Raw genomic sequence first — 24,424 nt, 5'->3', positions numbered from 1 at the left:
GACGTAAGTCGGGATCGTTGTCGTAGATGGAGACCAAGTCGAAAAACAACAACCAAGGCGACGTCATTATCAGAACGATTAATCAAATTACGACGATCATTATGCGAGCTCGCCTTTTCGTGATTTGGCATTTTAACGGCTATCAAATCATCAAAAACCTGAAAAAGTAAATCGCAAAAATTATTAATTATTATTAATTACTTTATGCATCAATTTTCTAAACATAGAAACTTAAATTGGCGTGTAAGAATTGTTAGATACATTTTCAAAATTATAATTTTAAAGTGCAAGTAAATGACGCTTACACTTTTGCATTCATACAAATCAATTAAATTCAAATTGATGAAAATTTGTTTCAAATTATATAAAATTTGAAATATACTCAATACAAATAATTCTAAGCAATTATTGCAACAATATCACTTATCACAACGTGATAATTTGTAATTAAACAAAATTTATCATGTTATACATTTTTCTATTACCTGTATAACGTACGTGACTTCATAGTATAATGAGTGATATGGGAAATTGAACCACAGCTTGAAAAGTAGAACTTATCCGTTTCATTCTTTTCATTCTTTTCTTGAGGCTCTATTACAAACAGAAAAAAATATTTGGCCTGCTGCACTACGTCGTTTACGCTTTAAGTTCAATCTTTCCGGTATGGACATTGTGGTTAATAGTCCTTTTTCTTCGCCGCTTCTATCAGTAGCCCGACTGCAAACTGTCGTTCAAATCTCATCACAAATTGAGCGTCTTTATTTGCAACATTCATTGCGTTCGGCATTGAAGTAATAGTATTTGTAGATGAGCTTTACCTGATTATTCATCGTATAACAATTAAGCTTTTCTTCGCATCTAAATACGTGTAAGTACAGTGGATATCTAAAGAGATATTTGGGTAAACATTTTTTCAGACAATTTTACATGAAGGATGAAAAATATTTCTGTAAAGTGTTTCCACCAGAAGAATTATCGATTTTGTTTGCACTAATCTGTAACACTGTTAAAAATATAATTGAACAATTTTTAATATTCTGTAGAATATTAAAATAGTACATATATACATTTTATATATAATATGAACATATCATCATATATTTGAAATATCTACTCTCTAAAATCTTTGGAGTGGAATTCCAATCTTTTAGATAAAATTCCACTTTAAAAAATTTAGAGAGTAAGATTACATGGAACGATTGGAGGTTCTCAATTTTTTTAAAACTAATAGACATTTTTTATTATTTTAAAAATATTTCTAAGCGTCTTTCTCAATTTATATCTTATGCAATTTTAAATTCACCGGTTGAGCGCTCACTCCACGAAGTGGCGAAGCAAGGTGAAGTATAACGCCGCGATACTCATCATTTAAAGAATTACAGAAATATTATCGTGTTGTGGAAAGTGTCAATTCGTAATTACATATTTTTACACTAAATTTACCGCCAATAAAGTCGATAGACAGCGAGAAAAAACTGCCAGCGTATATGGAACAAACGCGTCCTGATCGCATCATGATGAACAGAATGGCTTTCATGACTTTCCTGTCCTCCACGTGAGATAAAACCTGCCAATTGGCCTTGTATGCCGCGTCTCCAGTTGCGCGACTCCCATCCATTAAATCATTCGCTGTCAGCGTGATTACAAACAGTTCCACGAAAGCGGCGTTTGTACGGGTAATGTAGTTTAGTCGTCTGAGGAAAGTCACACTTCCGGCCTTGTCTAATAAAGCTGCAAATACCATGGAGAAGGTCAGCGAATGACGCAAATAAGCTACATTTACGCTCGTCTTGTTCTTCGGCACAACTACGCGTAAGTGTCCTTATCAAAAACATCTCAAAGCCCGCGAGACAAAGCATGATGTTGGACGATAACATCTGACAAAGACAAAAATACATGAAATTTTGTTCTATCTTTTTACAGAACCAGAGCAAGTCTTCATACGATGCATTATTTGATTTTTTGTATACTTCCTGGCTTTGTTTTTCATTGAACGAGCGTATGGTATCGGTCCGTTTGACTCTCTCGTAGATGGTTACCAACTTATGTTGAAAAAGCTTGAACTGATCAGCAATGTGCAGATTTAGTAGGCATAAGAGAATATTGAAAGCGCAGTAACTTATGCATAAGTAAAAGAGCGCTATAATCTGTAAATCACACTCTAAAAATGAACGCATGCAAATGATGTACTGGAGATAGACAAAATAATATGAAAACATCTGAAAAAAAGTACACTACTTATTTTATTAATAAGAGATTGACTCGTTATTTGTTTCTAATTCCTATAGATTTTATTTTTCTTGGAATAAGGTCATACAATGGTTAATATGTTTTTAGTCTTAATGAATGAATTTATTTACCTTCAGCATACAAAGCTAAGAAAGGGACTTACTTTACAGTTGATACTTGTACATTTATCTATATCTTTATATTATCTATTTCTTTTACATTTACTTTCACAAGACGTCTATACCTGTACCTATATTTTTAACTAATTCTCTTCCTATCTTACATCCTAATTTACATTGTTCCTTCGCTACTTTTTTTAAAAGTGAAAGAGTTTTTCGTATTACATTACCATATGTTAACAATTACAATATGTTAGCAATGAAATATATACACTCTTCATTTAACTCATTTTCAATATCAGAAGAGCGATAGAGTATGCCTGATTTAAAACCTAAAAAAACATTTAAAAATTATACGAAACTACATATGCATATCTTTTATTCTTAGAATGCTGATAAAACAAACTGTTGACTACATAAAACATATGTATGTCTTACCGACATGAATGAAGGTAAAGACAAGTTGAATCTATCGAGTAATGAAAGTTTAATCTCAATATTATTACTAGCCATTGTCATCAATAAAAACGTACGTTTTATGGATAAATTGAATTGATTCCAATCTTCGTGAAATGCTTTATTCGTTATTTCTGAACTCTTAGGAAAATAAACAGCTGTTTTATTTATATACACTTATTCATGTACGGTTATTAGAAAAAGAATCTGTTGACAAGTAATTAATAAGCATTTCCTAACAATAATGACATATGATAAATCTTACTGCTTCCGATAATCTCTGGACACAAGCACACAATACGTAGAATTGTGCTGCTATACCAGATGTGTACAAAATCACGGAAAATCCTTCAAAGAAATTCTCTGATATCTAGATATCATAAACAAATATTGCCGCTACATTATAACTCAAATTAAAGTCATTTAATAGCTATTTGCTGCTTCTATCGAATAATAGCGCGAATTTCATAAATTATTACTCACTTTAATCGCCATGAGAATCAGAAAACAGAATCGGAAAACGTTAAATAAATATATCAAAAAGAAATTTACAGATATTAATTTCTTCAACATTAGCGTTATGCTGAAAGAGATTATATCTATATCCACAATATACAGAATTCAATTAATATAAGAATACATATTGTATTATAGAATACATTTCAAATGACATAGTGTGTTTCAAAATTGCGTAAATCTGTGGTTGCTTATGACGCTGGCAACTTGCCAGTGTATAATTGTGATTGATAAGCAATCATAGATCTGCTCAATTTTATTAAAATTTTCCTGAGATGCTTTATTATCTAGGATACTTGGACGAGTAGAATTTTATATTATAGTATTAAATACGACAAATCAACATTTTTTGCAATTGTAATAAATAGTACTAAAAAATATACTTACTATATAACATTGACATGTTGGCGACATAGATTTTTTATTTCTTTCGCTGTGAGAGAATCCACTTCAGAATTACCTTCTCGAGAATTGCTGTTATCCGGATGTTTATTATTTCGAAATGCTAATACAAGTCTTGAAGAAATATATTGATATTGCGCCGTTATTAATGATATCAAATGTGCTGTATATACATCCATGCCGATTATCTTTAAAAAAAAGTATATGTTGCTGCCCAATATTATCATATTGCCTAACAGGAAAACGCCGACAGAAAATGGTTCTTTGGAAAAAACAGCTGGTGTAACGAAATCTGCGTGATAGAAAGTGTTTCTTTCAAGAATTAACGGGAGCGTTGAGCAACACCAGAAGATAGAAGAACATCCGCTAATCACGAAGTAATATCTGAATGGATTTTTAATCAGCTTTAGATTCGTTATTACGATACGTCGCATGTTCTCATCCTCAATATTTAAAGCATCGTTCAGTTTTCGTATCATTTGTTGTAGCAGTGTTTTCTGCGTAAAAATTCGTAAGTAACAGATTATAAAACCACCTGCTTCTATAACGTATAATCCATCTGAGCCGTCGCTTAATTCGTTCTCGTTTGATGCTGAGAAGTAGGCAAGAATTAATGAGGTGAAATAAACTAATTGCAGCAACCACACGAAAGTCATGTGTACTTTCCAAAATAGTGAAAATGAGGATTTGTCGATCATTGGTAACAGATTGCCCGAAAGCAAGTTTAACCGAACGTTAAAGAGATTTATGTTTTGAAAGTCCATTAATCCGGTATCCCTCTTTATAATATGTAGAAGTTGTTCTGTAAAATAAAAGTCATATTAATTAAAATTTTTGTCCAATTTAGTTTATTTTTAATTTAAATTATGGAAACATTCATTAATTTGATATTATACTTAAAATGTTTGTTAAAGTTTTGCATAAATTGGAAGTTTTAATATACATTTATATCGACGTAATGTTAATTTAAAAACGAGTATCTGTGTTATTTGTCTTTATCTTATTATCTTCCGTTAGGTTATATCAAGCGAGAAAGGGAAAGAGAGAGGGAGGCAGAGAAGTCATGTTATATTACTATATTAACAATTTACATTTGTATACTTTTATTATAATTAATGAAAAGCTACTTAATACGTGATAATGCCTTTTTCAAGTGCAAACTTTCTCTATTTTTTTTATTTGCTCCTCCAGAGTTGTTTACTAAAGGAGTAAGCCTGACGAACTGGTACGTTCCGATACGTCTTAATGGATCTTTAGGCATTCTCAGTGATATTCTTGTGCTTCAGAAATAAGAATTTGCCAAGTCCGCTTCGTTAGATTCACAAATGCAAGAAGAACATGCAATGGAGGCCGCGCCGTTGATGTACTTCGTACTCTTTATAAATATATTTAAATTAAAAACCTCGTTTCTTCATACGGAAAACGATACAAAGAAATAAAAAAAGATACCGCACACTCTTCAATCTTTACAACAGGTGTTAGGTTTTCACAAAATTTTAAAGAGAATTTTCCAAAGAAATAGGGAATAGAAATGTGGCTAAAAAATCATGCAATAGGAGAATGCTCTTGCACAGGCGGAAGTGTCGGCCGACAATTATAGATACTAGAGATTGTACTTTGCGCATGTTTAGTATTAAGCTTTGACAAGTTTTAACGTGTTGTTATGTAACAATGTTGAATATTGTGTTAATGATTCGAGCAATATCCAATAATGTCTTTGAAATTACAAGTATCTGAACTTTAATCTAACTGCAAATGGTGAAAAAGGAGAATTTTCTTTTTATGGATGTTTTGCATTATTTTTTTTTTAATTATATTTTATTTCTTAGATCGATTTAAAGAATTCTTGAAAATTCTAAAGAGTTACTTAAAACCGTGAAAAGAAATTAACGACGTGATATTTCAATTTTTTTAACAAAGCTGAAATATTATAAAATGTTTGATTTTTACGAAATTAATTTATTCGCGTGCACCTTTATTTTTTTGATGAATCTTCACCTCGAAAAAAATTTTACAACTTTTTAGATTAAAGAAACCATTGAAGTATTATGCAAATATTATTTTTAATAAATATGCAATATTATTAATATAAAACAAGATAAATTAGAAAATGAGGCAATCATGAGAGAACGAAGAGTATCACGACCACGACCAGTATCTTCACCACCTTCACCTTCGACTTCTGCTGTATCTTCTTTATCTGGGTGTCCTTGGTATCAGTTGGTATATGCCTGCGCCACATCTTGATTCAGATGAGTATGTAGCAAAGGGATATGAGTATCATCGGCTGCACCTAGCAAAAATTCTATAAATTCTATCAGACTATTTTTCTTCCAATTCTTCGAAATAGTTCGGTTCTTCTTTCATTTCTGCTTACACCTCTATTGCCTCTTTGTCCTATACAGTTATTTCAATTTTTTTTTTCCTTTTTCTTCTTGTTTGTCTCCTATATCTCTTTCTCTAGCCTTTATGCTTTGTGACATCAATCTCTAACGGCCGGTGATTTGAGTTCCCTGTGTCTCTTTCTGCATATACCAAGCCGTCCAGGATATTTGATTAACAATTAGTACTTATACATTCGTCCGTACCTTACATTTTCCTTTCCCTTTATACACACACACACACACCAGCGCGCGCGCGCGTTTACTTTCAAAATACCTATATATATCTATAGTTATATTTATACCTAATTCTCTATTTCTATCTTACATCCTAATTTACATTCTTCCTTTGCTACTTCTTCTAAAAGTGAAAGAATTTTTTGCATTGATAACATTAAAATTACATTACCATATGTCAACAAATACAATATATTAACAATGAAATATATATATTCTTTAACTTATTTTCAATATCAGAAGAGCGATAGAATATGCCTGGTTTAAAACCTAAAAAAACATTTAAAAATTTATACAAAACTACATGTGTATATCTTTTATTCTTAGAATACTGATGAAACAAACTGTTGACTATATAAAACATATTTATGTCTTACCGACATGAATGAAGGTAAAGACAAGTTGAATCTATCGAGTAATGAAAGTTTAATCTCAATATTATTACTAGCCATTGTCATCAATAAAAACATACGTTTTATGGGTAAATTGAATTGATTCCAATCTTCGTGAAATGCTTCATTTGTTATTTCTGAACTCTTAGAAAAATAAACAACTGTTTTATTTATGTACAAATATTCAAGTACGGTTATTAGAAAAAGTTTTTTTTGACAAATAATAAATTTTTACTTTTAACAATAATGACATATGACAAATCTTACTGCTTCCGATAATCTCTGGAAACAAGCATACAATACGTAGAATTGTGTTACTGAACCGGATGCGTAAAAAAACATAAAACATGCATCTGAAAAGGTCTCGGATACCTAGATAACAAACATAAACAAATATTGCTGCTATATTACAACTATAATCTTAATTAATTTAATAGCACTATTTGCTCCTTACATCGAATACTAGCGCAAATTTCATAAATTATTACTCACATTAATCATCACGAGACCCATAAAACAGAATCGGAAAACACTAATTATATATATGTAAAAGGTATTTACAGATATCAGTTTCTTCAACATTAACGTTACGCTGAAACACATAGTATCTATATCCATAATATTATACAGAATTCAATTAATATATTAATACATATTGTATTATAGAATACATCTCAAATAACAAAGTGTGTTTCAAAATCGCGTAAATTTGTGGTTCCTTAGGTATGCGAGCAACTTGCCATATAATTGTAATTGATAAGCAATCATAGATCTGCTCAATTTTTTTTAAATTTTGCTGAGACGTTTTATTATCTAAGATACTTGGATGCAGTAAATAGTGCCAAAAAATATACTTACTGCATAACATTGACATGTTGGCGACATAGATTTTTTATTTCTTTCGCTGTGAGAGAATCCACTTTAGAATTACCTTGTCGAGAATTGCTGTTATTCGGATGTTTCTTATTTCGAAATGCCAATACAAGTCTTGAAGAAATATACTGATATTGCGCCGTTATTAATGATATCAAATGTGTTGTATATACATCCACGCCGATTATCTTTAAAAAAAAGTGTATGTTGCAGACCAATATTATCACATTGCCTAACACGAAAACGTCGACAGAAAATGGTTCTTTGGAAAAAGCAGCTGGTGTAACGAAATCTGCGTGGTAGAAAGTGTTTCTTTCAAGAATTAACGGGAGCGTTGAGCAACACCAGAAGATAGTAGAACCGACGCCAATTACTAAACAATATCTGAATGGATTTTTAAGCGGTTTTAGATTCGTTGTTACGATACATCGCATGTTTTCATCTTCAATACTTAGAGCCTCATTCAGTTTTTGTATCATTTGTTGTAGCAGTGTTTTCTGCACAAGAATTCGTGAGTAACAGATTATAAAACCAATTTCTTCCATAACGTATAACCCATCTAAACCATCGCTTAATTCTATCTCGTTTGATACTGAGAAGTAGGCAAAAATTAATGAGATTATATAAAATAATATCAGTAACCACAGGAAAATACTAAGCACTTTCCAGAATAGTGAAAATGAGGATTTGTCTGACTTGTCGGTCATTGGTAATAGATTACCCGAAAGCAAGTTTAACCGAACGTTAAAGAGATTTGTATTTTGAAAGTCCATTAATCCGGTATTGTTCTTTATAATGTGTAGAAATTGTTCTGTAAAGTAAAAGTATATGTATATATATATATATACATATATATTATATATATATATATATAGTAATATATATATATATATATATATATATATATATATATATATATATATATATTGTAATAATTAAAACTCTCGTCTGATTTAGTCTATTTTTAATTTAAATTTTGGAAACATTTATTAATGAGATATTATAGTTAAAATGTTTCTTAAAGTTCTGCATAATTTAGAAGCTTTATATACATTTATATCAAAGTAATGTTAATTTAAAAACGAGTATCCTAAACGTACTATTTGCCTTCACTATCTTCCGTTAGATTATCAAGCGAGAAAGAGAAAGAGAGAGCGGCAGAGAAGTCATGTTACTATATTTACAATTTACATTCATATACTTTTATTGTAATTAATGAAAAGCTACTTAGCACGTGATAATGCCCTTTTCAAGTGCAAACTTTCTCTATTTTTTCTATCTCCTCCAGAGTTGTTCACTAAGGGAGAAAGTCTGGTACGAACTGGTACGATCCGATATGTCGTTGTGAATCTTTACGCATTCTTAGTGATATTCTTGTGTTTAAAAAATGAGAATTTGCCAGGTCCGCTTTATTATATTCAAGAATGCAAGAATCTTTAAGAGATAGGTTCAGGCTCGATTAAATTGCTTGTCGAATTCGACAATCGCCTCTTACACTTCTATACTTTTGTATAGATTCTCTCTCTCGCTCTCGTTCTATTCCCCTCTCTACTTTCTTCACAGTTACGAGTTGTACTTATAACGTATACAATTTATAAAGCTTGTAACTTACCTCTGTTTTACATTGCTGTTGAGGCACACACACACTGCTTGTTGTACAAAAGATCGTGCAGAACATTTCTGTCGATACTTGAAAATTATTAATACACTTGGGACAATTTAGCCTCTCATTATTTCACTCTTTTATCTATATATTATTCATTGTCACGTGGCAGTGCATTTAAAGCGGAAACAAGTTCCGTTCCTTGTAATTACTAGAGCTTGCCCTAGAAATTCTGCGGAAATGCATATGAATTATCGATAATTACATGGCGCTGGATAACTGTTAAATTAGAAAGGTTAGTTGTCTACCTCAATATGGCTAATGTAAAAGAATGTATAAAGAAATGTCACTATAATGAATGGCGATTTACAGAAGAATTAGAATTAAAAAATGTTTTTCTCTATGTTCATTATAGGAATGCGATTATGACCTTACTTTTAATTATCCATGCGCTATGAAGCAACAATTATCTTATTTTATATTGTCTTCAAGAATGTTTGCGACTGCTTACGATACCAAAAAATCTAAAACGCGCGCACAATGTGATGTTGCTTGATACGCACAAAATACTTCCACATGCCAGTCAACGCAAGATAATTCTATTTTCATATATCGTCAGCTGATTCTTAATGTAAAGGAAGAGGAAGAAAAAAAGGTAGGGGAAAAGGATTTGCGGTGATATTGAAAGATATAGAAGAAAAGAACAAGAATAGGTTAGGGTGGACAATGAGGAGAATCCGAGAGGGCTAGTAAGGTATCGGAAGGTAACGGAATTAAACACAGATGGTACGGGAAATGAAAAGTGTAACGATGTCCAAAGGGAAAGAATTTTCGGAGAAAAGTTAGAGGAATTTATTGCAGAAGAAAAAGGAAGGAAATTTGTTAACAGGCGAGAATATTAATATTAGAACTGGCGAATTAGGCAGTAGAAATATAGGAAGAAGGATAAAGCTACAAGAAGGATAAAGTGACAGGTAATGCGAGGAATCTAGCAGAATGCTTTATGGAAAAAAGATGGTATATGGTGAAACTGTGAATGAGAGAATGGAAGGAGATTGGAAGGGATGTATAGAAGTACGGAAGCGGCGCAATTTTTTTGCTACATTTCTATTCCTTATTTCTTCGGGAAATTTTCTTTAAAATCTCGTGAATGTAACACCTGTTGTAAAGATTGAAAAGTGTGCGGTAACGTATCTGCTTTTTTATTCCTTTGAGAAAAGTGATATTATAGGAAAGAAAAAAGTATCGAAGGAAGATTGTAAATTAGGATATAAGATAGGAAGAGGTATAGATATTTAAGAGATCATAGAGACTATGCCACGATTGGCCACGGCAATCGTGGCACAATCTTTGATCGAGTTTTTCCCTCTTGTATTATCTCCGCCTATTATCATGCTAGTCGTATCGCGGGATAGGAGTTCATAGGAGGGTTGGCGTTATTACGGTGAGCACACCCTCTTATTTTCTCGTGGAGAAGAACATGCGATGCGGGCCGCACCGTCGATGAACTCCATACTTTTTGTAAGTGTATTTAAATTAAAAACTCCGTACATGCGGAAAACGATACAAAGGAATAAAAAAAGATACGTTACCGCACACTCTTCAATCTTTACAACAGGTGTTACATTCACAAGATTCTAAAAAGAATTTCTCGAGGAAATAGAGAATAGAAATGTGGAAAAAAAATTACGCAATAGCAAAGGCTTTTGCACAGGCGGAAGAGTGGCAGTCGACGATTGTAGGTACTAGAGATCGTACCTTACGCGTGTTTAGCATTAGCTTTGACAAATTATAACGTGTTAATATGTGACAATGTTGAATATGTGTTAATGGTTTGAGCAATATCCAATAATGTCTTTGAAATTAGAAGTACCTTTTTTTATAACGGAGGGGAAACACTTTACGTGTACAACCAGGCTCAGGGGAGACCTGAGACTATGTCCTGGGGCTCTCTCCACCGGGTGTTATTAGCAGAGGTATACCCACTGAAATCCCTCCGGGTGTCCTTACCAGGTCTTTATCTGGGGAGCTTCGGGAACACGTGCAGTATACTTCTAGAGCCGTCCTAGACCTGCCGGTTGACGTGCCAGCTCTCACACGCCGGGGGATGACTCCCCGGCATCGCAACGGACGTAGACTGTTTTTACACAGGGCAGAGAGACACTGGCTTCCCCTGCCCTTTTCCTTTTGTAACGTAGGGGACTTCAATCTAACTGCAATTGGTAAAAATAGGGAATTTTCTTTTTATTTTTGGGTGCTTTGCATTATTTTTTCAAAAAATTATATTTTATTTGTTAGACCAATTTGAACAATTTTTGAAAATTGTGAAAAGATATACTTAAAACCGTGAAAAAAGTTAGCGACGTGATATTCGAATTTTTTCAACAAAACTAAAATATTATAAAATGTTTGATTTTTACGAAATTCATTTATTCGCGTGTACCTTTATTTTCTTGATCGATCTCCACCTAGAAAAAAAGGTTTAGATCTCTTTAGATAAAAAAAAACCATAGAAGTGTTATGTAAATATTATTTGCAATAAATATGCAATATTATGAATATAAAACAAGATAAATTAGAAAATGAGGCAACCATGAGAGAACGAAGAGTATCACGACCACGACCAGCATCTTCACCACCTTCACCTTCGACTTCTGCTGTATCCTCTTCATCTGGAAGTCCTTGGTATCAGTTGACATACCTTTGCCACACCTTGATTCAGATGAGAATGTAGCAAAGGGAATATGAATAATGAATATGAAAGGGAATATGAATATGTGTAAGTACAGTGGATATCTAAAGACATATTTGGGTAAACATTTTTTCAGACAATTTTACATGAAGGATGAAAATTATTTCTGTGAAGTGTTTCTATGAGAAGAATTGTCGACTTTATTTGCACTGATCTGTAACAATGTTAAAAATATACTCGAGCAATTTTTGATATTCTGTAGAATATCAAAATAGTACATGTCATGTATAATATAAACACATCATATATTTAAAGTATCTAAGATTATATGGAACGATTAGAGGTTCTCAATTTTTTATAAACTAATAGACATTTCTTATTGTTCTAAAAATATTTCTAAGCTTCTTCCTCAACTTATATCGTACGTAATTCTACATTCTCTGTTTGAGCGCTTACTTCAAATGACAAAGCAAAGTGAAGTATGACACCGCGGTACTCACCATCTGAAGAAGAACAGAAATATTCTCGTGTTGCGGAAAGTGTCAACCTGTAATTGCATATTTTTACACCAAATTTACCGCCACTAACGTTTCGAGAAATACCGGGAAGAAACCGCCTAGCGGATATAGAACAGACGTCTGGATGGCATCATGATGAACAGAATGGTTTTTCTGACTTTCCTGTCCTCCTCGTGAGATAAAACCTGCTAATTGGCATTGTACGCCGCGTCTCCAATCGCGCGACTCTTGTTTATTAAATCATTCGCCGTCAGCATGATCATGAACAGTTCCATGAAATCGGAGTTCATATGGGTAATGAAGTTGACTCGTTTGAGAAAAGTCAGATCTTCGGCTTTTTCCAACAAACATGCAAATACGATAGAGAAGATCAGCGAATGACGCAGATAAGCTACATTTACGTTCGTTTTTTTCTCACTCTATCTTCACTTATTTCGTTATGTGAAAGGATTCCGAGACGCGTCTCCCTTTTTTTCTTGTTCTTCGACACCACTACGCGTAAGTGTACTTACTAAAAACACCTGAAATCTCGCGAGGCAAAGCATAATTCTAGAGGCTAACAGCTGACAAAGGCACAAGTACATGAAATTTTGTTTCATCTTATCACAGTACCAGATCAATTCTTGATTTGATATGATGTATTGTTTGATCTTTTCGTATACTTCATGTCTTTGTATTTCATCGAGCCAGCTTAGGGTACCGGGCTGTTTGACTTTCTCGAGGATGGTTACCAGCTTACGTTCGAGAAGCTTAAACTGAGCGGTAATGTGCAGGTTTAGTAAGCATAAGAGAATATTGAAAGCGCAGTAACTTGTGCATATGTGAAAGAGCGCTATAACCTGTAAAAACACATACTCTAAAAATAAATGCATGTAAATCGGTGACATACAGGAGATAGACTAAATAATATGAAAATATCTGAGAAAAGTATACTACTTATTTTATTAAGAGGTTGGCTCGTTATTTGTTTCCGACATCTATAAAATTTATTTATTTTTTTAATAAGAACATGCATTGCTTAAACTGTCATGAGTGATAATGTAATATCATTCTTCTAGCAGAACACATTTTAAAAGATATTGGAAGATGCTTAAGGATGTCTTGATTCTACAATATTAGGTAAAAATTATCGAAATTTAGAAACTGTAGGTTTAGATTTATTCTTTTTTTTTATAGTAATACTTTCAGAAGTAACAAATAAGATATTTTTAAAAGATATTAAAGAAAAAAATTTGTTTTTTATTCTGCCCTTCAACTTACTGTTCATAATAATTAGATGATATTTAAGTTAATCATGCTGACCGGGCTATATTTAAAAAATGTTAAAATTTTGAAAGATTGAAAACAATTTTTTGGTAAATTGTATGAGAATAAATTTTTTCCAATACTTTTATAATCAATTCAAAGATGTTAAAAAATTTTTTTTTATAAAAGAATAGTATAACATTTCATTGATGACTATACATTATACAATTTTTTTCAACAAGAATAGACTCTATATTAAAGACAAATAATAAATTAATTGTTTATTTTTATTAATGAAAATATGTATTTTCTAGATGTTTATATTGTTGTTCAACTTCAGTAGCAATTAGTGCTATTAAGTCTTAGAACATATATACATGAAAGGAGAATACAAGCACGAAACGTAAGTCTAACATCTGTGCGAGAGAGAATGCTATAGAATTCCATTTATCTGCAATGCACATGCTTTGATATTGTCGTTACTATAGTGCAAAAAAATGCATATAATGATAAACTCTTCTAATTCTCTGTATTTTAGCTAAACATAAGTATTTTCTTCAAACTTTAAACTATAATCATGGATGACACTGGCGCTTACGCAATACGAACAAATAGATAGCTTTCTTTCTCACAGATGTTGGATTCATTTTCAGACCACGGAAAACAATACAATACGTCTTCTAATATTATATGTTCTTAAGTATCAAGTACTCTCTTTCTATTAATTCTTCAAAAACTTAATTAACACTACAATGTGACAACCCAACAGTTGACAACTTTCTAGAAAATTAATTGCATTACCTCCAGGCTAAATATTATTTTATAGTTGGGTGAGACGTTTATCGAAATTTCGATATAGAAACCAAAAGAGAATTCTCTCTCAGTTTTGTTTTTCCTTACATTTTTTATAAAAATACCAGAAAAAAAATATGATATTTCTGTCTGCGCAACAATATTTCGAACAAAAGTGTTTAGTACCTGAAATAAAATTTCTATCATTCGTGTTCTATTCTCTACTGAATAAGCGATGTAAATTTAGATTCAGGATACCGATCAAAGGAATCAGAATATAGCTGATACAGGTTGCTTGAACGCCTAACATAAATGTCCACATTAATAATAGTGCCCTTTTATTGGTCTTTTTTATAGCTTGCTGCCATACTCATTGTACTGGACATACCAAAATTTATCCTGGGCATATTTCAACATGTTTAATAGTTCTTTCTTTTGCCAAAAGAACAAAAATGTTTTCATCAAAATTACAACTAATGGCATAGCAACGCAAGCAGTGTGTGTGATAGCTTAAAATATAAATATAATTTTATTACTAATTTTTTATTACTAATTTTTGCTTTTAACGAAAATTGTCTTACTTGCTTATTAATTTTCTAGAAAAATAATATTGTGAAAATAATCTGATTTTTTCTATTTTTTTCAAAAAATACAGAAAAATGCAACTCTGATCGCCACTGATTGTGGCACAATCTTTAACCGAGTTATTCCCTCTTCTATTACCTCAGCTTATTATCATGCTAGTCGTATCGTGGGATAGGAGGGCTGACTATTACAGGGTACGCACCCTTCTATTTTTTCGTGGAGAAGAACATGCAATGTTAATGGGTCGTATCGTCGATGACCTTTATACTCTTTATAAATGTATTTAAATTAAAAACCCCGTCTGTACATGCGGAAAACGATACGAAGAAATAAAAAATGATACGTTACCGCACACTTTTCAATTTTTACAACAGGTGTTACATTCACGAGATTTTAAAGAGAATTTTTCGAAGAAGTAGGGAATGTGGCAAAAAAATACGCAATAACAGTCTACGATTGTAGATACTAGAGATCGTACCTTGCGCGTGTTTAGTATTAGTTTTGATAAGTTTTAATATGTTAATATGTGACAATGTTGAATATGTGTTAATGATTCAAGCAATATTCAATAATGTCTCTTAAAATTACAAGTACCTGGACTTTAATCTAACTGCAATTGGTGAAAATTGCGAATTTTTTTTTATTTTTTAGTGCTTTGCATTATTTTTTCAAAAAATCATATTTTATTTGTTAGACCAATTTGAAAAATTTTTGGAAAGTTTAAAAAGTTATACTTGAAACCGTGAAAAAAAATTAGCGACGTGATATTCAAATTTTTTCAATAAAGCTAAAATATTATAAAATGTTTGATTTTTACGAAATTCATTTATTTGCGAGCACCTTTATTTTCTTGATCGATCTCCACCTAAAAAAAAAATTTACAACTTTTTAGATAAAAAAACCATAGAAGTATTATGTAAATATTATTTTCTATAAATATGCAATGTTATGAATATAAAACAAAATAAATTGGAAAAATTATTCATCTTAAAAAAAGTTATGTCATATACACACTAGAGTATTGTAAACCCCAAACTCTGAATGTTCACTGCTTACAATTAGTTCAGCGAGTAACCAGAGCGTGCCAAAGCATATTCTTACTGGAAAACCTTGAACTTTTTTTACGTTATGGTTTCAAACTCTTATCCTTCCAATTTTGAAAATGGTTATTTGAGAAAGTTGCGCTAAAACCCCCAGGTGTATATATTAAGCAATTGTTATCTTTTAACAAAAAAAAAGAGAATGAACCAAATGAAACGCATCAAACGTTACTCTGTGAAAAGACCTATTATATTATTTTTATTAACACATTGTCATCCGATTATCATTCTATATATTATAATAATAATAAATTAGATATGAATACAATTATGAAGATTATCATATAAAAAATTTAATTTATAATTAATGTAATTTTCAAGATGTAATAATATCCTTAATTTTTATTTACCACATTTTTATATATTTTGATAAAATTTAATAATTTCGTAGATACTTATTTAACATTTGACAAAAAAAAATGCTCATCTGACTCAATAACTCGCTGGGATGGGAACTAGAAGAATTACACAAAAGCGTATACACAATGGAGATATTTTATTATATATATAATGTAATATTTAATATTTTAATGTGTTCTTTTCTGAGAAAATAAGTATACTTATACTCGCAACTTGATACATTTTAGCTACGTGGAATGCGATTCGGCGTTACCACGGCATCCCCTATAAAATGTGACGGGCAATGTTGGGAAAATTAAAATTTATTGCTAAATCGTACGATGTGGACAGAGGAACCTGCGCCTCGGTTGATAGGCGTGATAACGCCTAATCGCCGGCTGCTTTACATACCATCTATATATGTATATACATATACATACATATATTCAAAACATACAACAAACGAGAACTATCTTTCGTGGTATTTACGTATTCGTCTTAACTGTATTTTTATATATATTTTTTTTTTATCAATAAGTCATGAGTAAGTGTCGTCGACATCGGTAACATCTCTCTCTTTTGGTTGGTACATAACATACATACTCTGATAGGACGCTAAACACTTATCGACTTCACTTGCAAATCGTCTTCTTACCTTCTAGTATGTTTCTATTATTTCATTGTTATACAGATAAAGCTGCGCTTATCCATATAACGCGTAACCGTCATAAAATAAAATAACGCAAAAGAAAAGAGGATGGCATATCGTTCGATGTTATGTAGCTTAGAAGATTTAATATTATGGCCGTCTCATAAAGCGCGAGCTCAAATCGAATCGCCAGTATTTGATTTTTATTCGCGTGCAACGAAAGTGTCAATTTGACCGTGACACTGATACGCGTGCAGGTTTTCAAAAGCGATATTCTATTTTTCTATGTATGTGTGTGTATGTGTGTGTGCGTGTGTCTGCATTTGTGTACATGACATAATAATATAATTAATTATTAGGTTAATGCAAAAAGTTCGTCCATTAATTTTTATTTAAAATAAATTTATTTTTTTTAATTATACTGGAAAAAATCAATTAATGAAAATTGATCTATTGTTAATATCTAAATCTATTTTTTATGTAATACCTCTCTTTTCGTTTCTTTCCTTTTGCATAAACCTAATAATTTATGAATATGGTGGCCGAGTAAATAATGTTTTTTTCGCATAAATCTTTATAGTTTTTTTTTTTATACAAATAAGGTGTTTTAAATGTACAAAAACGTCACTTTGCAGTTACAAACAGATGTGCAGTTCCGATATCTCGATGTGGAAATCTCGCTTGTACCAAGGCTCTGCCGACACCATTAAACATGCCCGGCCGCTTCACGCGCGCAACCGACACTAATAATATACCAATGACCGTAAATACGTCCTATCAATTAAACGCTTAATTATCGTATCTCGTGTCCCGCTTAAGACACGAGATTACTGTTACCTAAGCATGTAACAGGGAGCGCCTCGCGGACGATTATAAAAAATTGTATAACAGAATGCTTATATCTACCGAGAGAAAACGCTAGTTTATGTTATCGCCTTCGCTAGCATAATCTCACGCGCTATCAGAAAAAATAGACTCACGACGCGATAGATTAACCTTTAAGCATCGGCGTCAAATACTCTACGCAATTTTCCCGCCGCTGCGCCTCTGGGAATTAATTTTAGACGGTATCTTCAACTTATCTTAAAGTATCCTATAAACGATTCATCGGCAAACATATTGTATAAGAGACTTTATGATAAAAGCATTTTTTTTAATGAAACGCCTTATACCGAGAAAAAAGTTATTAAATTGACTAAACTTTTCAACTTGATTAAATTTCTTTAGTTTAAATATTCATGTATTTAACTCAAATACATAAAATACTTAAACTTTAATTTAAGCATTTATGTATTTAATTTAAGTACATAAATATTGGAATTGAAGAAACTTAACCAGGTTGAAAATTTTAATCAAGTCTTTCTAATCAAGTTAACAATTTTTTCTCCGTGTGACAAAATTTTGAATAAATATATTTATATCTTTTCTTCTATCATTGAGGTAACGTTTTTCTTGAAATTTATTGTTAGTCCATTGAACCATGCTTTTATCATCAAATATATAAAATATCTTCTGATGTTTTGGATGGCTAATGTTAATGAAACTTTATTATTTTTAAAACATTTATCGATATAACGATCGACATATTGATTTCAAATGATTTACGTTTTGTAATTATCGTAACAATTTCATAAAATGATACTCTGTGCTGGGGATCATACGCTAACAATAAGTAGAAATGTGCAATACACTCGCACAAGCGTTGTAACGATATAAATTCGCAGTATCTTGTAACCTAGTTACATTTGATAAAATCTCTATCAGACGCCAACAGTATATTTTTGTCTTACATAAAACATGTTATTGGTTATAATTTTTAAATTAATATTAAATCCATTCAAGAGAAAGCATTATTAACAGCGGGACACTTGTTCTTGTCGCGATTAAGGCGTGATATAACTTCCTCGAACACATATTATTACTGTACATCACATCATAAAATATATCAGCGTCAAAATGAATGAGGCAGATTCTTTCATTGGATATCGGAGATATTTCAAGAAGCACTAAAAAGCTGTCCGACCATTTTCATGTCAACTGTACGAGGTATTGTACGAATCGGTTTTTAGGCCAATAATCACTTGCTTAAACCTTGAAAAAATATTTGATCTCTAAAACATGAATTTTATCTTCTGATTCTCTTGTTTGTGTATATAAATTGATAATTAATCGAACGTAAATTTCTCTTCTATTTTTTATATTCTGAAATCTTTTATATAATCGGTAAAAATGTAATTAACATTATGTACTCTGAAAATCTCACGAAAAAAGATATAAGGATGATAAAGAAACTGAGAGACGCTCATCATTAATTGTATTGAACTTTCTTCACTTTTTTCATATCACCAGTTAAGAGTTAATGTCAAAGGGAATTACTCTGGAGGGAATTACATTGAAGGGGATAACCGTGAATAGGATTAGTCAATTATTTTTTCATAGCGCTATTCCGGAAACTTTTTTTATTGCGTCTTGTAAGACCTGCTGACAGAATTTAAGCGTGAATAGGGAATGTAGAAGTTCAAGTAATTCTGTTATTTGGCTAACTCGATAAAAGTTGAGCGGGAGATTTCCGATAAAAGAAACAGCTGAATATTTCAAGTATCCGAATATCGAGATATAATCTGCGTTTATTTGAATAGTGCAGATAATCTGTGTTAAATTAGTCGAAAGTATCGCAAGTCTAATAAATATGGAAATGTAATACGTTGCGACATGACGATGCCAGTATAAATACGACAATAATTCATTCATTAGAAAATATCATGATATTCGAAGCACTCGAATTATTTGACTATTTATTTTATCTGAAATGGAATTAGTCGAATCTCAAAATCGAATCGCAGTGACATCTAAATATTCGAATATTCAAACGTACCAGGATATCACACACACAAATTCACTTTACAATAATAGCTCTCTATTGTAAACATTTTCTTTACATTTATTTATTACAACATCTTTTTGCATGTATCTATTTTACAAATGCAACAAACATAGTTCTCATCCCGCTAATTAGAACGTTCCTCTTAATTAATAATTTCTCGTAAACAGTTATTACGCGATGCAGATGCCAAGAAAAAAAAATCAAACGCGAATGGGAGAATAATTCTTCGAATTTTAACGGATTTATGTTTTGTTAATTACTCTGTGGTCTTGCAAACAATAGCTTCCGAAAGTTATGAACGTTCGTTAAAGTGTGTGCGTGTTGAAGATACTCCGCACGTGCGACAAAGACCGACGATCGAATATTAATTAACAATCTACGGTACAAAAGAGATCCTCGACGGAACGATGAACGTGGAACGTATGTGTGAACGTCAGTGTGAGTGTTAGTGTATGTGTATTTAATAACAACGTAGCAACAGTAAATATACATATAGTACGTACATGCAGACAGAGCGGATAGACTTACGTTTGATCCTTACATGCATAGTACAGTGAATTATATTCATTGCTCGTACACTTGATTACTCGTTACACGTATTCGCCATTTCATATACGTTGTATAGCTGTGGCCCAAAGTTATCGCCGGGTATCACAACCGACATATTGTAATTCCGGTGCGAGTTGCCACCGATGCTACAGGTTACCAAAAAAACGTGTCTCGCATCAGCTTGCATGTATAGTCAGAGATCATGTCCACGCGTGTGTATGCATGAGTGTCTGTAGCATCGAGATTTGAACCTGGCAAGAAATCGTATCAATGTCGAATCCTGATCGTTCCTACGTCTCTCTCTCTCTCTCTCTCTCTCTCTCTCCGGTTAAATTGTTGCCACTGTTGATTGCATTTCTCTTCTATTTTTTCCGTCCTATTTTATTATCATTGTTGCACTTAATCACCACTGGTAGATATGAATTGCAGTAGATGGCCACGTAATAATTCGCATGTCTGCAGTTAAAATCTACAGTTCGCCTCGTCTCTCCCGTATAAAAACCTTACGAAAATAATTGCTCTATCATAAAATCCGGTGGCTACCATCTTACAGCTACAAGGATTCAAGGTAATCCCGCTGCCCCTTGGAGGGAGGGAAAAACGCAAGAGCCGATCGTCTCGGCTCTTAAAAATGTAACGAGTAATTTGCGATCAAACTCGATCGCTCTAACGCGTCACGACGCGCGCGGAAATCCGCGATCTGATCGACCGCGGTGCAAATGGACAAAGAGTATACGCCTTTTCCCTTTTATCGTCGACAGATGATCGCGACGAAATAACAAGCTGCGACAAACACGTGATAAACGTCGTGGGTTCGGAAGGCTACGCGAATTGTCCTCGAACAATCCGGACAAATTTCGACGTGCAAACACTGTGCTGCGAACAATCAAGCTCGAAAAAATCCTGTCAATTAATCCAGCAAGAACGAACAAACGCCTGTATTAAACAGTGATGCATTCTACTTTGGATGAAATCGCCACTCGATTTACGTGACTTCCCGATGATACAAGAATACAAGAAATTTTTTGAAAAAATCGTCCAAAGAACGTCAGAAAAGGGAGACCACGTCTCTCGGACGCCATTTCATATATTTGCATTGCCATAAATTTTTTTTATTCTTGGCACAAGTCGCAAATGTAGAGAGCAAAGACGTCGGACGGGCCACAAACAGATATCTCCAGTTAATGTCTCGATAAGAAAATATACGTATTTTATATATAATTTTCTAATTATAATTTTACATGATAAGTTACATGTGCTGATAGTGTTTACAAAAGTTCGATTAACTTTTGGTACTATCCAAATTAATTTTTCTTTTTATTCTGCTCTATATAAGATGAATATATCATAGGAAGAGAATTGAAATGAACGTTAGAGATGCATACCAGAGAATGGCGTGAGTCATAATCTTACAAGGAAATCAAGCATGATCTATTAGCATGATGAATACTTCCTTCTGGAAAATATAAACAAACCTTTGTAACTAGAATATCAATGACAATCTGCAAATTACTGCGTGCTTATTCGTCTCACTACGGCTTCGTGTTATCTAATCTCGATGGATTTGGTGCAACTGGTGGTCTCAATGTGTACAAATGAACCCGCGACATGCGATACTGGGATACGTGTGTAGATAACGCCAAAACCTTACGCGATTTATTTTACCAACGTCTTATTCCGCTCGAAGACCGCTCGCGTGAATCAATACGAACCGAAATCGAATCTTCGCGCTACGTTGCGCCACCGTATTTGATAAAGCGCCGTGTTAATTGGTGCACACGCCTCCACTTCTGACACCCTTAATTATGCAGGTATCCCGCCGACGAGAATGGGCTTAATTGTTTGTCGTGATGCAAGTGCCTAGTGTCAAGAGACAACAACTCAACTCGTATCCGTGCTCACGCGAGTCACCATCCCGACATCATCGCCACTCACCGCTGTCGCGCTAATTACATACTCGACACACAAGGGTGCATGCACCGTCGCAACAGTCGTAACAGACTCCACATCCTGCTTTACAATTAATTGGTAGACTTAACTATGCTCTCCGTTCAAACGCATCCGTACAAATAACCCGAACGTAGAAGAAGTTCTAAGGTTTTTCGAAGCGTAAGTCCCGTCTCCCGGACCTAAAAAGCTACTTTGTGTCGTTAGGCAAACAATTACGCAACTGCGCGCTCGCAGCGGCGAACACATCTTAACAACTAGAATATATTACGTGTACGCAATGGCCAACATTGTGACAAAATCCAAATAACAATGTCTTTCATAAGGGGACAATGGCAGGGCGATGTTCATAATGATTTCATGGTCTGTTGAGAAAGATTTCTTCTTCTTCCGCTCTCGTCTTTCCGTTAACGACTTCCGGTCCGAGTAACAATCATGTCGATCATCCGCAAGATGATCCGTAATTCTCGGACTGGCTGACTTCGGCCAGATTTCGGCTTCGACCGTTAGAGCGGTCGATCGAGATACAAAGGCCACCACGTTCTCTTTCAATTTGTCGATCGAGTATATCAAATCTGCGTGACAAAGCGAGGCTACCTCGACTCACGTGACTACAATTACACGCCGGTGTGATTGAATATGTAGGAAACATTGCTGTCCTGGTGGACCGGCGGTCCGTGCCAGGCGCGCCTCGTCGACGAATTGTTGTTGTTATTATTGTTGACGTAGTAGGAGGACTTTCTCATGCTCGTCGAGGAGGACATCATTGCGACGGTCTCGTAGTACCTAAGCTTGCCGCAGCATCGGCCGCTCTTCAGGATGGCGATGAAGCCGCGCCGATACTTCTTGTTGAAGAAAGCGTAGAGGATCGGATTTATGCAGGAGTTGCTGGCACCTAGCCACTGAGCGATCGGCGTAGCGATTGGCAGGATATCATCCTCCGTTTCCGCCACGTCGCCCAGCTTGATCACGGCAAAGATTACGTAAAGAGGCAACCATGAGAGAACGAAGAGTATCACGACCACGACCAGCATCTTGACCACCTTCACCTTCGACTTCTGTTGTATCCTCTCCATCTGGGCGTCCTTGGTATCAGTTGGTATATGCCTGCGCCACACCTTGATCCAGATGAGAATGTAGCAAAGGGATATGAGTATCATCGGCAGCACGTAGCAAAGAGTCAGATTGCCAATCACGAAGAACAGCGTGTCGTCTTTGGGATGCGGCCACGTTTCTATGCAGAGACGTAAATCGGGATCGTCGTCGTAGATGGAGACCAAGTCGAAAAATAGCAACCAGGGCGACGTCATTATCAGAGCGATGAACCAGATTACGACGATCATCATGCGAGCTCGCCGTTTCGTGATTTGGCATTTTAGCGGCCACCAAATCGCCAAAAACCTGAAAAATATAAATCGTAAAAATTATTAATTATTATTCATTACTTTATCCGTTAATTTTCTAAAGATAGAAACTTAAATTGGCGCATAAGAATTGTTAGATATATTTTCAAAGTTATAGTTTTAAAGTGTAAATAAATGATATTTACACTTTTACATTCATGCAAATCAAATTCAATTTGGTGAAAATCCATTTAAAATTATATAAAATTTGAAATATATTCAATAGAAATAATTTTAAATAATTATTGGAAATTTTTAAGATATATAAAACTACCGTTATTTTTAAGTGTTTAATAATTTACATTTACTTTTAACGTGTCAACAGATTTTATTTGATCGAAAATTCTTAGTTGGCTATCTCGTTGAAATCTCATTTTGTTGACGTAGATAAAAATGATTTGATACGAACACTGTTTTACCTTCCATATAATTTAATGCAATAAAAAATGTAAGTACATATAATAACTATTATAGTCAAGTAATGAACTAAATTATTAAATAATGAATCGA

At 33.3% G+C, this 24,424-nt stretch overlaps 3 protein-coding genes and 1 long non-coding RNA gene across 7 annotated transcripts in view; all 4 read right to left on the bottom strand.

Moving 5' to 3' along the window:
• Positions 1-16: 16 nt before the first annotated feature.
• On the bottom strand, positions 17-1,107 carry LOC120359154. Its single transcript, XR_005575971.1, has 3 exons — positions 822-1,107; positions 486-727; positions 17-158 (listed from the first exon to the last, which is right to left on the bottom strand). It is a non-coding gene; the product is annotated as an uncharacterized LOC120359154 (long non-coding RNA).
• A 1,226-nt stretch (positions 1,108-2,333) lies between these two features.
• On the bottom strand, positions 2,334-9,856 carry LOC105202733. 4 transcript variants are annotated; one of them, XM_039455708.1, is made up of 6 exons: positions 7,594-7,753; positions 3,711-4,527; positions 3,291-3,390; positions 3,073-3,177; positions 2,790-2,948; positions 2,334-2,683 (listed from the first exon to the last, which is right to left on the bottom strand). In XM_039455708.1, exons 1-6 carry the CDS (start codon positions 7,607-7,609, stop codon positions 2,633-2,635), a joined length of 1,248 nt encoding a protein of 415 aa, XP_039311642.1. In that variant the 5' UTR covers positions 7,610-7,753; the 3' UTR covers positions 2,334-2,632. The 4 variants fall into 4 exon arrangements, with proteins under 4 accessions (XP_039311642.1, XP_039311645.1, XP_039311643.1 ...); XM_039455711.1 differs by lacking the exon at positions 7,594-7,753 and adding an exon at positions 9,221-9,856 and having other exon boundaries at positions 2,543-2,683; XM_039455710.1 differs by lacking the exons at positions 2,334-2,683; positions 2,790-2,948; positions 3,073-3,177; positions 3,291-3,390; positions 3,711-4,527 and adding exons at positions 6,460-6,613; positions 6,721-6,879; positions 7,003-7,107; positions 7,228-7,327 and having other exon boundaries at positions 7,594-8,476.
• A 2,473-nt stretch (positions 9,857-12,329) lies between these two features.
• On the bottom strand, positions 12,330-14,799 carry LOC120359107. The gene is made up of 2 exons (XM_039455437.1): positions 12,861-14,799; positions 12,330-12,812 (listed from the first exon to the last, which is right to left on the bottom strand). The coding sequence occupies exons 1-2, from the start codon at positions 13,306-13,308 to the stop codon at positions 12,610-12,612; spliced, it is 651 nt and encodes a 216-aa protein (XP_039311371.1). The 5' UTR covers positions 13,309-14,799; the 3' UTR covers positions 12,330-12,609.
• Positions 14,800-16,620: 1,821 nt separating this feature from the next.
• Positions 16,621-24,424, bottom strand: part of LOC105202687 (neuropeptide SIFamide receptor) — a 56,105-nt gene continuing 48,301 nt past the window's right edge. The window contains exon 3 of the mRNA XM_011171307.3: positions 16,621-23,912. Coding sequence (XP_011169609.1) covers positions 23,129-23,912 — 784 coding nt within the window. The 3' untranslated portion in view covers positions 16,621-23,128. The remainder of the gene's footprint in view (positions 23,913-24,424) is intronic.

This window comes from Solenopsis invicta, chromosome 12 (assembly GCF_016802725.1).
Source record: "Solenopsis invicta isolate M01_SB chromosome 12, UNIL_Sinv_3.0, whole genome shotgun sequence".
NCBI lineage: Eukaryota > Metazoa > Arthropoda > Insecta > Hymenoptera > Formicidae > Solenopsis > Solenopsis invicta.
The sequence above is the reverse complement of the archived record's forward strand: the minus strand, read 5'-3'. Positions and strand labels throughout refer to the sequence as shown.

What these genes read in the sequence shown, in the direction of transcription:
- LOC105202733 (XM_039455708.1), bottom strand. An exon ending in TGATTCTCATGGCGATTAAA is followed by an intron (nt 3,178 to 3,290) that starts GTGAGTAATAAT and finishes TATGATATCTAG; the next exon opens with ATATCAGAGAATTTCTTTGA. An exon ending in CTTTACCTTCATTCATGTCG is followed by an intron (nt 2,684 to 2,789) that starts GTAAGACATACA and finishes ATGTTTTTTTAG; the next exon opens with GTTTTAAATCAGGCATACTC.
- LOC120359107 (XM_039455437.1), bottom strand. Translation starts at nt 13,308, where the DNA reads ATGTCACCGATTTACATGCATTTATTTTTAGAGTATGTGTTTTTACAG. An exon ending in GTCTCGGAATCCTTTCACAT is followed by an intron (nt 12,813 to 12,860) that starts AACGAAATAAGT and finishes ACGTAAATGTAG; the next exon opens with CTTATCTGCGTCATTCGCTG.